At 39.4% G+C, this 16,925-nt stretch overlaps 1 protein-coding gene across 2 annotated transcripts in view; it reads right to left on the bottom strand.

The window, feature by feature from the left end:
- ADAMTSL3 (ADAMTS like 3) overlaps positions 1 to 16,925 on the bottom strand; it is a 567,152-nt gene that overhangs the window by 56,571 nt on the left and 493,656 nt on the right. For both annotated transcript variants that reach the window (XM_020966068.2, XM_020966078.2), the window contains exons 22-23: positions 9,642 to 9,769; positions 3,475 to 3,603 (exon numbers count right to left, since the gene is read on the bottom strand). In XM_020966068.2, coding sequence (XP_020821727.1) covers positions 3,475 to 3,603; positions 9,642 to 9,769 — 257 coding nt within the window. The remainder of the gene's footprint in view (positions 1 to 3,474; positions 3,604 to 9,641; positions 9,770 to 16,925) is intronic.

Here is a 16,925-nt window from a genome sequence, read left to right as displayed (position 1 = left end):
CTCCTAGCCTGTCATCCTACAAATCTGTCAACATTAAAAGTCTTTGGGAGACAAGGAAAAGTTCTTCCAAACAGTAACAGTAGCTGCCTAAGGGGGCTCTGCCATCATCCGCAAGTCCTTGTTTTCTCTCACCCCCTCTATCCAATCTGTTGCTGAGGCCTGTCAGTTTTACCTTTGTGAAAGCTGTCACATAAGCCCCCTTCTCTCCTTGGACAGTGCCACCGTCCTGGTGCAGGCCCCTATCATCTCGCTATGCTACTGCCAGTGTGTGCTGCTTGATCGCCCGGCCTCATTCCAGTGCATTTCCCCATTCCAGGACATCTTCCATTCAGCTGCCAAAGAGAGCTTCCTAAAGAACAGATCTGACCACGTCATTCCTCTACTCAATAAATTCCAGCAGCTCCCTATCATCTCCAGGATCAAATATGAAAACCTCTCTGGTGTTCAAAGTCCTTCATAACCCTTCTCCTTCCCCCCTCCACCTTTCCAGTCTTCTTACACCTGGGCCATCTCCAGTCATCCTGATGTGTATCTGGCCACTGGACCCAGATGGCTCCAGAGGAGAAAGTGAGGTTAGTGCCTTTGCATTGCTCTCCCTCACTTATATCCAATTCATTTGCAAGTCATGGCATCACTTTCCTGATGTCATGGTCCTCTTCTAGAACTAAGGACAAACAACAGCTTCTTAGACCTTTACATAGATTGCTCTTCCCCATTCTCTGCAGTCCAATGCCAGCGGCCTCCTTGTTCCTCAAACAAAACACTTCAACACTCTGGGCATTTTCACTGGCTGTCTCCCATACCTCACATGCTCTCCTTTGTCATTTTCACCTCCTAGTTTCTCTGACTTCTTTCAGTTCCCAGCTAAAATCCCTTCTACAGGAAGCCTCTCCTGATCCCCTTAATTCTAGTGCCTTCCCTCTGTTGATTGTTTCTAATTTATCCTATCTATCTCTCCTTTGTACATCTGTTGTTCAGTTGTTTTTCAGTAACATCTGACTCTCCATTGGACCTCATTTGGGGTTTTCTTGCAGAGATTCTGGAGCAGTTTGCCATTTCCTTCCCCAGCTCATTTTACAAATGAGGAAACTGAGGTAAACAATGTAAAGTGACTTGTCCAGGGTCACACATCTACTAAGTGTCTGAGGCCAGATCTGAACTCAGGGAGCTGAATCTTCCTGACTGCAGGCTCGGCATCTGCCGAGTCACCTAGCTTTGTACAGAGTTGCTTACACGTTGTCTCCTCCATTATATTGTGAATGTCTTGAGAGCAGGGACTGTTCTTTGCCTTTTTTTATATCCCCAGTGTTTAGCATAGCACTTGGCACACTGTAGTTGCTTCTTTAATGCACGCTGACTGCAGTCACAAGATTTGTTTCAGGAAAAGGAAGTACAAGGCACACACTCAACAGAAAGATATCCTATGTCACCAGACTGAACTTTGAGAAGCATAAGAATCAAATCAAATCAATTATACAAAACTTAAAGCAACTGACCATTTTCTTCTGACGAGCTTTCCTTTCTTACCAGAAGGTGGCAGAGAATACTCATTTTCCCCTCTCACTTTCAGAGGATCTTGGGTCATAGGAATTAGAGCTGGAAAGTATCTGAGAGATCATCTAATCCAATCTCCTCATTGTAGAGATGAGGAATCTAAGGCCCAAGAGATAAAACAATCTGCCCAAGGTTAAACAGTAAATAAACAGCAGAACTGAGATTTGAACCCAGGTTTTTTAATTCCAAATCTGGGATTTTACCTCTCTGCCACAAAATTTTTTTAGGCAAAGAATTGGCCAAACCAATTATTTTGCTTAATCCTAGAACTTTGGAGCTTTAAGAGTACATAGAGTTCAACAGATGTTATTTATTTAATGTAATAATCTTTAAAAAATTGTTGCAAATGTGGTAAATTTTATTCAAGAACAATTAGAAACAACTGCTACGAACATTTATACTATATGTATTGATTGAACAGTAACTGTCCGCAACATGAGAATATGGGTCAGTCTTAAACATAACAAAGTCTCATAAACATGATTTTACTATAATTAAAGGGAAAATGGTTTAAGAGTTAGTTGAAATGAAAATAGGTATTTATACCAGTGGCTCCAATGAATTAATACAAATAAGTATATCAATTCTCAACCTACATATATGTTACTCATTAGGATATTTTATTTTGTAAATTTTATAATATGAAGCTGATGATTAGAAAATGGAAGCATCTATGTGAGCGTGGTAGGAAAATCCAGGAAATAAAACTGTGAGATCGCAAAGGAATGTGTTGTGTTGATTAATTTTAAACACACAGCTACATTTTTGCTTTGATAATATTAATTAAAGTTGGCATGAGTAAGCTATAGTTAATTTAACAGCCCAAGGTATTATGCAACATAATAAAAAATTGTGGAAGATTACAGGCCATGCATTATATTACTTAAAAGGATATACAATCTGTCCTAGTCAGACTGAAAAATGAACAGGGCTGGCATTGCTTGTGCAAATGGTCCACTAACAGAGTTTTTCAGATATTGCAATGGTAGGGGTTAAGCCTGTGTGTCTCACATGGACCCAGTTCCAACACAAGCTATGCCAGCAAGAAGATAAAATTTGGACCCAATACTCGAACAGCTTTTTATAGAAACTGTTAATGACAGCAGATAACCAAACTCGGGCCAATCATCTAGCCTTTCCTCAGACAAAATTGCCACTGAAGCCAATTATTCATCTGTCATCCTCCCCAAAGTCTACCTAAAAATGTGACCTCTAAATCGATCACATCATGAAATTGCAATTTAAAAACACTGCCCAACTCAGAAATCAAAACAAAGGTGAAATGATGAGGCTCCTCTTAATAAACATCGGTTCTGTTACACACAAGTCCCTCTCTGCAGGTGCGGGATGGCAGAAGCTCCAGACAGTTGTGGCTTGGCATCGGAGAAGTGTAAGCCCGCTCGTCTCCTTGCTGCAGCCACAGAATGCTGGTCCGGACTATAATGGGGAGGTTTACACTGCCAAAAGGCTCGCAGTGGTGTTGGGGGCTTTTTCCACCCCCTTAGGGGTGAGGGCAGTGGTGGAATCGAGTTAGCTGCTGGAGATGTCTTTTACAAGTCTAGGTCTATGAAGGCCAGATGGCCTAAGAACTTCAAAGGGGGTGTAAAACAACTCATTGTGGGTTTGCAGATTTCCAGACCAATAGGTCAACTAGTTGAGAAGCCAAGACAGTGCTCCCTTGCAGCTCGGAGGAATGGTTGGCAATAGGCCATTACAAAAAGGAAGATATTTCAGTGTTGGATGCCTATACCGGCACGTCCCCAGACGGAGGACTAATCACAAGCCCTAGGAAAAAAAAATGTGTGGCCTTCATTCTATGACTAAGCACGGCCACAATCATTTTTACAGTTCCCGCTGGTTGTTCAGGTCACATTTAAGCGCATCCTAAGATTCAGGCTACAAATGGATGCTCTCACTTACCTTTTGCTGGACACCTAATGGTGATGTTGGCTCCTACTCGTGCCTTGGCAGTGCCACCAACAATTACAGTCAGACGGCCATGTTCCAATTCTGTGAAATTTCTTGCAACAGTCAAGATGACAGGCACCTCTTAATTAAAAAGAAATATAGAGCTAGGTTAGGTTAAAGTCTTTTTTTTTTTTCCTTTTCTCCAGATAGCTAACAAAGTAGCAGGGCAATGACCAAAGCTGGCAGGCAGATGGATACAGATTAAATATGTGCAGCACAGTTTTAGTTACTGCAATTTTGGCACCAAAGTTTAATTGGCGATCAGGAGTGGGAGTGATCAGGTTGTCTGGGCCTGTAATTCCACTGGAATACGAGCAAACTCTAGCAATACATATGAGCAACTGTTCCACAGCCTACGGTTTAGAGAGCTGTCTGAGGCACCAAAAGGTTATGGGACAGCTAGTGTACGTCAGAGGTAATGCCTGAACCCAGGTGCTGCTCAAATATCAATCACAAACAGAGAAAGAAGGTAATCGTTCTACTTAATTTTTTTTCTAATGTCTACTTTTACAACATATGGATTCCCATAAATACCAAGGAAAATATAATTCGAGGACTCATACGTTTGAGCAGTGCGGTCGGTTAGTCAATAAGTATTTATCACGCCCCTACTATGTGCCAGGCACTGTGCTAAGCCCTGGAGATACAAAGAAAGGCAAAAAAAAAAAATACTGAAACAGACTGTCAATCAGTAGACTTGTGTTCTAATCCTGATTTACTGTAGTGCCTCCACTGTTGAGCACAGTGCCTGGCACATGGTAGGGGCTTACAAAATGTCTGTTGACTGACTGATTATGCCACGAATTATCTGAAATGTTGAGCAAAACTCTTCCAATCTCCAGGCTTCAGCTTCCTTATCTGAAAAGTGAGGATGCTGAAAGGCCTTGAGTCTATGCCATATCAGTCGATCAATCCACGAGCATTTATCAGGCATCTGTTACACGTCAGTCACTGTTCTAGGGACTGGGAATTTAAAGAGAAAAATGACATATTTCCAACCGTCAGAGAGCTTATATTATAGGAAAAAGAGATAACATATATACATATACGTGTATCTAAAACACATACACATTAACATATACGATAATTAATTGAAGGAACTAAGGATATTTAATCTAGAGAAAGGAAGGCTCAGGCAGGGGCACAATAATGATTTCCGAGGATTTGAAGGACAAATGGAAAATGCATTAGATTTGTTCTGTCTGGCCCCAAGAACCAGGAGACAGAGGTGGAAGTTGTAAGGAATCACATTTAGTCTTGATGTCAGGAAAAACTTCCTAAGATTTAGCCTCCTGAGGTCGTGGGTCCCCATCCCCTGGAGTTTTTCTAGCAAAGGCCGACTGGCAATATATTGGGAGTTTTGTAGTGGAGATTCTCTTTCAGAGATGAGTTGGATGAGATGACCTCTGAGGTCCCTTCTAGCCCTAAAATTCAGGGATTCTGTGAGGAGACTTGATCTTCTCAAAGCGTTCTAGATTTAAGATTCTACAGTCGGTTGTGCGATCTGATCTTGTAAAGGCTTCTGCGTTTTAAATTCATCTAATACAAATTTTAATTCAGATTAAGGAGTTGCTCTTGAAATAACTTACAATACTAAGAACTCATTTAAATTGTAGAAAGTCTTAAGATGGAAAATGAACCTCAATTGGCCAACTCTAATATTGCTCTCCAACTGCAAAAGTTACATGTGGCTATGACCAGTAAAACTGTTTAATAAAAAATGGCCAACAATGGTGAAATGAAATTAAAAGTTAGTATCTGATTATTCTGAAACGAGTGTTTGCATAACAGATTAAGTGGAAAAATTCAATACTAGAAAAAACATTTCAAGTTTGGAAAGAATAAAGAATGTGTTGGTCAGTGACAACTCTGGCTGCACACTAACATTTCCTGCCTAAAGAAAAATGCTCCCCTAGGGCTGGTGACAGGCAAAAAGCCAAGTACCACAAAGTAAACAAGGCTCCCCTCCCAAGGCCAGTCTAGACCCACCACATGGCGCTTTCAGAAAACAGAAAGGGACAAGTTGGTAGGAATGTGCTGATGAAGATGGGCAATTCATTCTGAGAAATCTAGAAAGGGTCTTATGTTTAATATGTATGTATATGTATAGCCTATATCAGATTGCATGCCATCTTGAGGAGGGGGAGAAAATTTAGAACTCAAAATCTTATAGAAGTGAATGCTGAAAACTAAAAATAAATAAATTTTTAAAAATTAAAAAAAAATAAAGGGTCTGAGTACCCAGGGCTAGGAGAAAAAAGGAATCAGTAAACTATGACCTGGGGGCCAAATTCTGCCAGCCACTTGTTTTCCATGAACTAAGAATGTTTTTTATACTCTTAAATAACAATTTATTGATATGTGATATGGATATATAATATGTATTGATATGCAATAATTTTATTTATATCTGATACTCCCAGAATAGGGTTTTTTTTAACATGGGCTCTATGAACTTCTAAAAAATATATTTGATATCTATATTTCAACATAATTGGTTTCCTTTGTAACCCTATGTATTTTATTTTATGCATTTAAGAATATGATTCTGAGAAGGGGTCCATGGGCTTCACCAGATTGCCAAAGGGGTCAACGACACAAACAAGGTTAAGAATCTCTGACCTATGGGCACTGCCCAGATAAGCACCAACTCCAATCCTGAGGCAGAGTGGCAGGTGGCAGGATAACTGCTTTGGCCTGGAGATAAGAGAAACTAAGCTGAGGCAGCAGCCCTTCACTCGGAGGTGCAAGAAAAGCAAAGGACTCATCCAGGGTCATCCCACTGGGCCTCGATGACCGCATCACAAATGCTAAGAGGCAGGTTCCTGGGGAGCTTGGCAGAGGGTGTCCCAGGAAATGCCCCTGGGATCCAGCTTTGGCCGTGGACCACTGAACGATTTTTATCAGTGACTTGGATCACAGTACAGCTGGTGTGCTTATTTAATCTACAGGGGACAGAAAGCCAGCTCACGAATCGTTAGGACAGAGTTAGGAGCCAAAAAAATCTTGTGAGGATAGAACACCGGGCCAACTACGATTAGATGAAATTAAATAGGGATAGATTTAAAGTTTTACCTTTGCTTAAGAAAACCAGTCTCACAAGCACAAGATCAGGGAAGCATGGCTAGACATCAGCTGGGGGAAGGGGGCAGAGATCTGAAGAGTGTTAGCGGACAGCGAGTTCAGTGTGATTCAGTGCAGGAGGCTAATGTGATCTTGGGCACTATTAGAGGAGTTAGGGGGTATAGGACTCAGGAAGGAGGTTTGTCCCGATCAGCACCTATGCTGAATAGTGTGTCCCTTTCTGTAGGCCACATCTGAGAAAAGACACTGGTAAACTGGAATGCCTTTAAAGGAAGGGGAACAGGATGATTAAGTGTGTTGAGATCATGACATACTGCTTGAAGATGTTTAACCCGGGAAAGGGGGGAAGTGAAGAGGGAACAGTTTAGTCTAAAACTAAATAACAATTTTATTGTCATATCTATAAATGATATTCTTTACTCTTATATATTAAAATCTTAAACAAGGATTTTACTCCTAAACATTAAACTTGTTTTTCTTGGTTTGCAGGGCAGAGCTAGCCAGATGTAAAGGAGAAATTCCTAACAATTCAGGCTATCTCAAAGTAAAATGGGCTGCCTTGGGACAGAGATGGTTCCTTTCCATTGGACATTTTTAAGTAAAAGCTATACTATTTTGTCGGGTGTGCAGTGAGAATTTTTATGCAGGTATAGGTTGGGCCTCTGGTCCAACTTTCCAACTCTGAGATTCTGTTCAGGTATATATAGTTTGGACTAGATAGCCTCATGTTCTTTTCTACTTCTAGGGTTTTATAATTCTGGGGACCCAGAAAGGAAAGAATCTTTTTTTTTTCCACACAGGATACTTAGGTTTTTGGTTTTTTTATGCTTAAATTTTACTTTATTTTTATCTCAATTACATGTAAACAAAAAAATTTTAACATTCATTTAAATTTTTTTTGAGTTTTATATTCTGTATTCCCTCCCTCCTCTCCCCTCTTCTTGAGAAGGCAAGCAATTTGACATAGATTACACATGTGCAGTCATTCATAACAGTCCAAGATACTTTTCTAGAACACATTATGACCCCCAGAGCTATTGCCAACAGGAACAGATGCCTCAAGAAAGCACTTAGGCTTATTAAAAACAATCTAATCTTAGGATATTCGTTTTGAAGATGAAATCCAACAGACACAAGCTGGCCTTGGTAACACATCAGGGTGGAGAGTTTAGCATCTTAGAACTTTAGAATGGAAAGAAGCCTTTGAGAACTCTAGATCAATTACTTCATTATACAGGTGACGAACCCAGGCCCACAGAAATGATGTGATTTTCTCAAAGTCAAACAATCAGTGGTAGAGCCCAGATGACTACTCAAGCCATCTCATTCCTAATGGTGCCAATCCTCCAGCTCACTGTTACATATTGTCTTCTTCCCCCTAGGGGAACGTAAATTCATTGTGGCTAAAAGGCATGTCTCATATTTCTCCTCTGTCCCCTACAGTGCTATGGTCAGGGTTGGATGCTTCAAAGGGCATTCAAGGAATACTTATAACCATATAATTTTAGAACTGGAAATGACTCAGACATCATCTAGTCCAAGGTCGTCATTTTACAGATGAAGAAACTGAGACCTGGAGAGATGAAGAGATTTGCTCAAAGTCACAGAACGTGTTGCTGCACGGCCAGAACCAGAACCAAGCTCTTGACTCCAAAGACTATGTTATTTCTCCTTTACCATTATGCTTCTCAACTTATTGCACTTGGCTGTGACCTTTCCCCAAAGAGCAATTTTGCAAACATTTCCCACCCTCCCACCCACCCTGGAATCTCTACATCTGATTCTCACTTGTGGTTTGGGGAAGTAGTAACAGAAACCACTGCTGGTGCTGGTGATGATTCCTTTCATCTCTGCATGCTTGAAATAAGAAAGCCTTTAACGAAACTTTTTCCCCCTCTGTGATTTCACTAGTACAATGAATTCCTAGAGTGGAGACTTCACCCACCAGTGCAATTCTCCAGTAATTTATAGTTTTAGAGAATTGGCTATGGACACTGATGGGTTAAGTGGGTCAAAGAGTTACTTTAAAAGAGTGGCAGGGTGTAAACTCAAGTCTTACTGACTCCAAAGCCAGACAATTATTTGACAAAACAATGAAACAATAAAGTTTTACAATATTCCCTTAAATATTTTTACTTAAAATAAGACAGTTTCCACTCCCTTTCCTTGAGAGTGTGTGTGTGTGTGTGTGTGTGTGTGTGTGTGTGTGTGTGTGTGTGTGAGACAATAATAGCCAGAATTTATATGGTGTTTTAGTCAGGTTGCACAATGGTTAGAGCTCTGGTCCTGAATCAGAAAGACCTGAGTTCAAACCTGGCCTCAGACACTTGCTAGCTGTGTGACCCTGGGCAAGTCGTTTAACCCTGTTGGCCTCAGTTTCCTCATCTGTAAAATGAGCTGGAGAAAGAAATGGCAAACTACTCCAGTATCTTAGCCAAGAAAACCCCAAATGGAGTCACAAAGAGTTGGACATGTCTGAACAACAACAACAACAAAAGCACTTTACAAATAATCTCATTTTATCTTTACAATAACCCTGGGAGGTGAGTGCAATTATTACCCCCATTTTGCAGTTGAGGAAATAGGTGGAAAGGTTAAATGACTTGCTTGGTGTCACACAGCTAGTAAGTATCTGGGGACACATTTGAACTCAGGTCTTTCTGACTCTGGGTCCAGCGTGCCATTCATTTTGCCACCCAGCTACCTCATATGATTTGATTTATGGAATCATAAAACATCTGTATAGCTATATTAAGTTCCAGCTTCTTTGAAGTGTTTTTAATGAGGCAGATAGTTATATATTATGGTATTAAAAAAGACAAGTCTTAAAAATATCCCTTCCTTAGTTGGACTTTAAATATGAAGTCAGTAATGTAGGAAATAAATATCCATAATTAGGATAAAGGCTGCTTTAGAGACCACCTTTGAGCACAGCCACGTTAAACAACTCTAATGATTTCATATTTCCATAGGAAGCAAGATATGGAATTAGTTGTAGAATAAAAAAAAAATCCCAATTCTTCACTAGGCATTACCTGCATACAACACTGAGGAAGTTTTTGTTTCTGAATCAAGATGATTAACCACAGTACATCCATATACACCTTGTTCTTCCCTTGTAGGATTCCGAATTTGTACTTTTCTGGAGCCATCCAGTATTATTCTGCAGAACAGTAAGAAACATGGTGTATTCACTCAATTAATATATTTACTAAGGAAAGCCATATATAACACTTAAGAATGTGGGACTATGGAATTTTAAGGCTAATAAAATAGAGCCATGGCCTGGAATTTTTGTGTCTGTAGCAAGTACCACAAACTGTGGTAAAAGAAATGGTACAATGTGCTGAGAGACAAAGCCCCTTGGGATACCAGTGTGAGAACCACAGCTGGGAGGTGAGGAAGCTTACTCCAGTCCTCCATCTGGTAGCTTAATATTTTAATTAACTTTTGTTTCTAATTAAGTGCTTGTCATCACCCTCTAAATTTGGTACCCTGGAGAGCAAAGCCCTATTTACTCTACTTTACTTATGACTCTGAGAAGGGCCCTCAAGGGATTACCTTGTCTATGGTCCCTCCCTGAACCTCCCTTTCCTTTCCTTATAGTTATAGGTTCATAGACTTTTTAAAACTATAAGCGACTTTACAGACCATCCATCTGCCATTTGCCATCTGTGCCCCATGGGCAAATAACTTTTCTGGGTCTGTTTTCTCACCTGAAATATAAGGTAGTTAGACTAGATGACTTTTAAGGCTCCCTTCCACTTCTAAATCTATGATCGAACCAAGACCAAAATTTTGGTTTGCTGACTCCTAGTTCAAGTCCTCCCATTAGCACGCCATAGGAGGTCAATCCAATATGGTAGGGACATTCCTTACTTTCTCCTGATATTGTGAAAATGCCAGTGGAACACATAGGCTATCTAGTAGCTATCCTTTGCTTTGGCCGTGTGACCAGTCCATCTTTTTAAATTATATGCTTATCTGATGGCTCCGTTTCTCCTTTTCTACTCCTTTTTTTTTTTTGTAATGGGCTTCAGTCTGCTGATGCCTACCATGTGCATTTCCATTACCTTTTGGGTAATTCTCACCTTCAATTCTTCATTGATTATAGTCCTCCAGAACTTGTAGCCATACAACAATATCAGAAGACTACTAATATTTAAAAGGTGGTTCTTTATTTCTGGGAGAAGCTTGTGATCAGGAGAAGAGCTCTGAAATTCCTCAAAAGTAATCTAGCCACCCTCCTGCTCCTGCTAAATTTTGGGCTCAACACATTGTCAACATGCGATGTCTGAACAAAATATATGTGTACTTTTCACCATATCTGGGTTTTCTGGAGCAATTATATATCAGTCTCAATGACAAACATTTTTTTATCAACTTGATTTATTCTATGTGGATAGTTAGGCCAAACTCATTTGAGTAATTATGGATCTCACTTAGGGGGGCTATGCAGTCCCAATGTTCCTTAATTCAATTAGCTCAACATCATACATGAAACATCTTAAGAATCTCACTATCTTTAGGGAATTTTTCCCTGAGTAGGACTCTGTAGAATTTTTTAATAAGAGTAGCAAACATCGTTGGCTATCATGTTTCCCTTTTAAATGTTTCAGTTGATATTTATGATCAAAAGGTGTTCAAAGAAGGTTAGCTCTATTGGGATGATGATCTTCCATCTTCAATAAGATGGAGGACCAGACACTTTTTCTTATCCCCTAAAGCTCTGAAACTTGTCCCATATAGAAATATATACAAGGGCTAAAATAACTTTAGTTTTCTCTATAGTCTAGGACACCAAGAACCCTAACTCTGATGAATTAACAGCAGAGAAGGCTAATCCTTAATGCTTAACATATCCATTCAGCATCCCATTTCCTACTGCCCATTGGGTTCCTATAGCAGGGCTGCACAAGCTGACCCATGGGTTTGCAAATGAACTCATTTTAACTGTGAAAAATGAAAAAGCACACGTTTTCTTGGGCTGCGATAGCAGCTCTGTGCTGCAACAGAGAACTGAGGAATAAAGGGCAAGGGGCAGCACTCACGTGTGCCTGCATGGCACCATGTTAAGTTTGAGGGAAAGAGCCCAGCTGGGACCAGTTCTCTCCACCTTCAAATCACTTGGGGCAGAGACTGAGGCTAGTGAGATGTGAATTGCCAAGCATGAAATAAAACTGAGATAGCCTTGAGATCTAGTGCCCACAAAAACTGTCATCAAAGAAGAAAAAAAATGATTGAAATTACCAAAGAGATCAGGAGGAGATTAAATTATAGGCTTTGAACATAAGCAGATAATCCAAATAGGGAAGATATTAAAAAACAAAAGGGAATATGGTCTGCACATCAGTTTAAAAAGTCCAGATTTCTGCAAATAAACATTTCAAGACAAATTAAAATGAATCAACACTTGATGAGGTAGAGGACCCTGGGTATTCCCAAAAAATCATGGGTATTTCTGAATGATTTAAAAGAGAAATGAGAATTACAAAAGCAGAATTTATGGATCGCATAGCAGAAATAATTGCAGACTAAAAAAAAACTGAACCCACAGTGGCAAATTTCACCAAAGAAACTAAAGAGAGAATAAGTTATTGGGAATGCAAACATACAAAAGAGAAGGACAATCTGTAAAAAGAGAAGCAAACAGTTCTGTTGTTATATTTTTCATGGAATTTTGTATTATTTTAGCATATGCACGAGAGAGATGTTGGAGGGAAAATTTTAAGGCATCATTTTGCTCCAATGAACCAAATGCATTTTTGTAGTTAATAAGCAATAAGCACAGTGGTATCTTATATCCTCTATTTCTTTAATGAATTATGATATGTAATATACAGTCTTCTATGGAATATCCTTTCAAAAGCCTACATATTCCCTTCTTATGTTTTCATGAAGGATGCTCTAAAAATGCATGCAAATTATTCTCAAACAATTACATGATGGAAAAGTAGGCATATGGATTTGTAACTGATATTCTCTACATTGCCTTTTTTAGAACTAAGAAGGTCTTCATTTTTTTAAAGCTTCTAGTATCTTCCTCTTTAGATACCTTGAAAAATCATCCCTCAGTATCACCAAGATTGTTGCCTTCCAGAATGTACCTCCTCTGTGTTATATTTGGTTTAGTTGACTTGCTTTTCTTATCATTGTCTATTGATCTCAAGACCATTTACACTTGCTCTACAAGTTCATTTGGATTGTGTTCTTAGAATCCAAATGAGTGGTTTCACTTTATGGTGAATAGAATTTGTCGTAAAAATTTTTGTACATCTTTTTCACTTTTTATCAGTTTGCTGTCTGCTTTCCAGTTTCATCCTTAAATATCCCTGAGATGACTTTCGGTAGGGGGTATCTCTCACCAAACTTTCTGTTTTAAAATAATATTTTATTTTTCTCCAATTCCATACAAAAATAATTTTTAACATTTAAAAATCTGAGTTCCAAATTTTCTTCCTCTGTCTCTAAACTTTCTTTTAGCTGCTTTTCCCCTCCATCATCATTCTCCATACACCACACTGCTTCTTACTGGGTCAGTAACCATTTCCATTCTGTTGGCCTAATGGGAAGTATCTGAAGTTGCTTTCCTTGTCCCCCCTCATTTTTCTGCCAATGCAGGGAATCCAGGATCTTTCTCAGAAGAAAGAAGATTGGAGTGGGGACTTACCATCTGCCCTGCAGTTATGCCCTCTAGATTCTCAGGCACTGACATCTTACTTACCAATTAACTTTAAAGAACTCTGGGTGGCCACCTCTACTCTACAGCTGTACCTTTAGGAAGACTGGGCCCCTTCATCTGCCTTGAAGCTTAGCCATCTTATATTAGTTATCTCTCCCACTTAGAATGTGAATTCACTGAGCTTGAAGTGATCTCATTGCTTTTCTATCTTTATCCTTAGCATTTAGCACAGTGCTTGGCACATGGTAACTTCTCAGTCTTCTTTTTAAAAAAAAAAAAATTTGTTCATTCATTCACTCATTCACCCTAGTTTAGGCCCTCATCACCTCTTGCCTAAACAGCTTAATTCAAATCAACAAACATTTATTAAGGGCCAACTCAATGTTAGATGCTGGTGACACAAAGCAAACAAACAAAAAGACCAAAAACACAGTTCAATCTCCCTGCCCTCAAAGAGCTTATAATCTAATGGGAGGATACTAACATTTTCATAGACAGATAAACAAAAAGTTATTTTAGGAGGGAGATGGAACCAACAATTGCAAGGGGGCAGTGCGGCAGAAATGCTTCCCTAGGAGGTGACACTTTAGCAAGTGATGAAAAATGTCAGGAATTGGAAGAGGTGGCCCAGCATTCCAGGCATGGAGGACACAACTTATCTGGGGAAAGAGATGGAATTGTCAAGTTAAGAGAATAGCTAGTAAGTTAATTTGATGACAGCACAGAGGGCATGAAGGATACTATTGGACAACAATGCTGGAAATGTAGAAGAACCATATTCTGGAGGGCCTTAAATGCCAGGCTGAGGCATTTCTAGGAAGCCACAAAAGATTTCTGAGTAAGGACATAATAAATTATGTTTTAAGACTATTGATTTGGTAGTGATACAGAGGATGAATTGGAGGAGGGAGTGCTAGAAGCAAGATTAATTAGAAGGTTGCTGCCTTAGTCCAGGAGAGAAATGATAAGGGCCTGACCTTCAGTAGTGATTTTATGGGTGAAGAGATGTAGTAGAATTTACAAGACTTGGCAACTGTGATCAGACATGGGGAATGAAGGAGACAGTAGAGTTGAGGGTCATTCTGAAGTTGTTAACTCTGGGGGTGATTGGAAGGATGATGAGATCATCCTTCATCTCCGTACCCTAGACCCCACCTTCCCATACTTCATTAGGCTCTTGTTTCATTAATTCCCTTTCTCTTACATACTCAGTTTCTTCCTTCCCACTAGCTTCTTTTCCCTTTGCCTACAAAGATGTTTAAGTCTTTGCTATCCTAAACAACAGCCCTAACAACAACACTTCTCTCTGTACCACTTTACTGTCAGTCAGGTTTACATCCTATCGCTTTTTGCCTTTAAAAATCAAATGAAAATTAGATGGAGGGTAGCTATACAAAAAGTGGAGTAGCTGATTAACTATCAGTACTTGAATTACTTTGCCTGTCTCCTGGGTTTCTGTTCCCACAATCTACCCACCCGTTTTGGGATGCCAGCTTGCCTTTCTTTCTGTGATTCTTGGTTCACCCTTAGATTACCTTCATTTGGCATCCTCCTAGCATTCCAGTCTCCTGGCCTTCAGAGCCCTGGCCAAAACATTTATGCCACTGTTCTGCTTGTAACTCTCCTGGCACTTTTCCACCATGCCTGTTTGTCATGGACTACCCCTAGTGAGTCTCTGGGACTTTTGACCTTGCCCCAGATTTAATCCTCTCTAGAAAATGCCCCAAATCTCATCTTCTTTTCATTGCCAAAATGCTAAAAGTATTAGCTTAAACTCAACGTCTTTACTTATATCTCAGCCTTGTGCAATCTGACTTTTACTTTCACCAACTTACTGGGATTGCTTTTTCTAAGGTCACCAGTGAATTTCTGGCTGTCAAATCTACTAACCTTTTCTCTATTATCTTTCTCCACTGTGCCATTTGATATTCAGTTAGCCCTTGCTTTTTGAAAATTCTCTCCTTCCCTATTTCCATAACACCATTCTCTAGATTCTTATTTTTCTCTGACAGATCCATCTGTGAAAACTACAGTGGTTCTTCTTCTTCTCCCACCCTTTAGATACAGATATTCTCCAAAGTTCTGTCCTTTGCCTTTTTTTTCCTGAGAGTTTATTTTCTTCTTTGGTAAAATTTGAAATAAAAGATAAAATATATTTTCTAAATGTATGTTGTCTTTTCAGACCACACTCACTTTCCAATATCACTCCCATACCTTTTCTTATAAAACAAAATTAAACAAGCTAAAAGTGGTTACAAAAACTGTGTGATATAGTGACCACAAGTAACAAGAATAACTAATAAACAACACACCTATAATCCATTCCTTCTCTATAGACTGGAAAGAAGTATTTTCCAATAGCCCTTCTCTAGAGTCAACATCAGTCATTGTTATATCATTTATATCAGTGGTGTCAAAGTCAAATAGAAACAGATCCCTGCCAGGCTGCATACTGACTTAGAAAACCACAAATTCACACTACCTATGTTTTATTGTATTTTTATATATTGTGTTAAACATTTGTTCTGAAACACTTGGCGGTGTTGTGGTATGTAGTTAGACACCTCTGATTTATATCACTATAGTTGTGCATATTTTCCTCCTGGTTCTAATTTGTTTGGTCTGTATCAGTTTCATGTATCTTCCCATGTTTCTATGAATTTCTCATATTCATCATTCCTTATGGTATAAAAAAATACCCACATCACTAATATGCCACACATTGTTCAGCCATTAATAATAATTGACATTTGTGTCATGCTTAAAAGTTCTCAAAATGCTATACACATATGTGTGTACGTGTGTGTGTGTGTATACATACATATATACACACACGCACACACACAAACATGCACACATGTATACATTTGATCCTCACAACAACTTTATGAAGTACTATAGGCATCATTCCCATATTGCAAATGAGAAAACTGAGACTCAGAGATGTTAAACAACTTGCCCACTGTCATATAACTAATCTATGTCACAGGCAGGATTAGAACATAATCTCTCCTGATTCCAGATCCCACATTCTTTCCATGACACAACATTGCATTCTCTATTGCATGCTTGCCAAAGACATTTGCCACAATAATGGAATAGATTTAGGACATCGTCCAAGTTGAAGAAGGATTCCCTATGGATGGTGAAGTCCTTCAGATGCTCCTATTTATGGACAATTTTGCATGGACTGCATTGAGCCCTAGAACATTTTAGAGTTTCCTGGAAGGGATTCATAATCACTCAAAGGAGTTTGGCCTAACCACACAGGAAACAGCAAAGAGATGAAGAATGTCCATTGCCAGATTACAACACGCAATTGGATGGCCAACTTGTGGAACATGTCCATCAGTTTTTATACTTGAGAAAGATAGCATATAATGACAAGTTGGGCCCAAAGTTGATAAGGAGATGGGGAGAGAGGACAGGATTGCCTTTGGGAAGTTGCAGAGCTCCCTTAATGATGTCTAGCTTCTCATATATGTTCCCTTCTTTCCATTCACACAGCCACATCTCTGGTCCAGGCCCTTATCACCTTTTGCCTGGGACATTATAATAGCCTCCAACTAATTATCTTGGAATCTAAATATTGGATGGATTAGAGTAGAGAGAGAGACTGTTTTCTCTGCCTCTAATC

This window comes from Phascolarctos cinereus, unplaced genomic scaffold (genome assembly GCF_003287225.1).
Source record: "Phascolarctos cinereus isolate Bilbo 61053 unplaced genomic scaffold, phaCin_HiC Scaffold_3;HRSCAF=262, whole genome shotgun sequence".
In the NCBI taxonomy this organism is placed as follows: domain Eukaryota; kingdom Metazoa; phylum Chordata; class Mammalia; order Diprotodontia; family Phascolarctidae; genus Phascolarctos; species Phascolarctos cinereus.
This window is presented reverse-complemented; position numbering and strand designations above follow the sequence as displayed.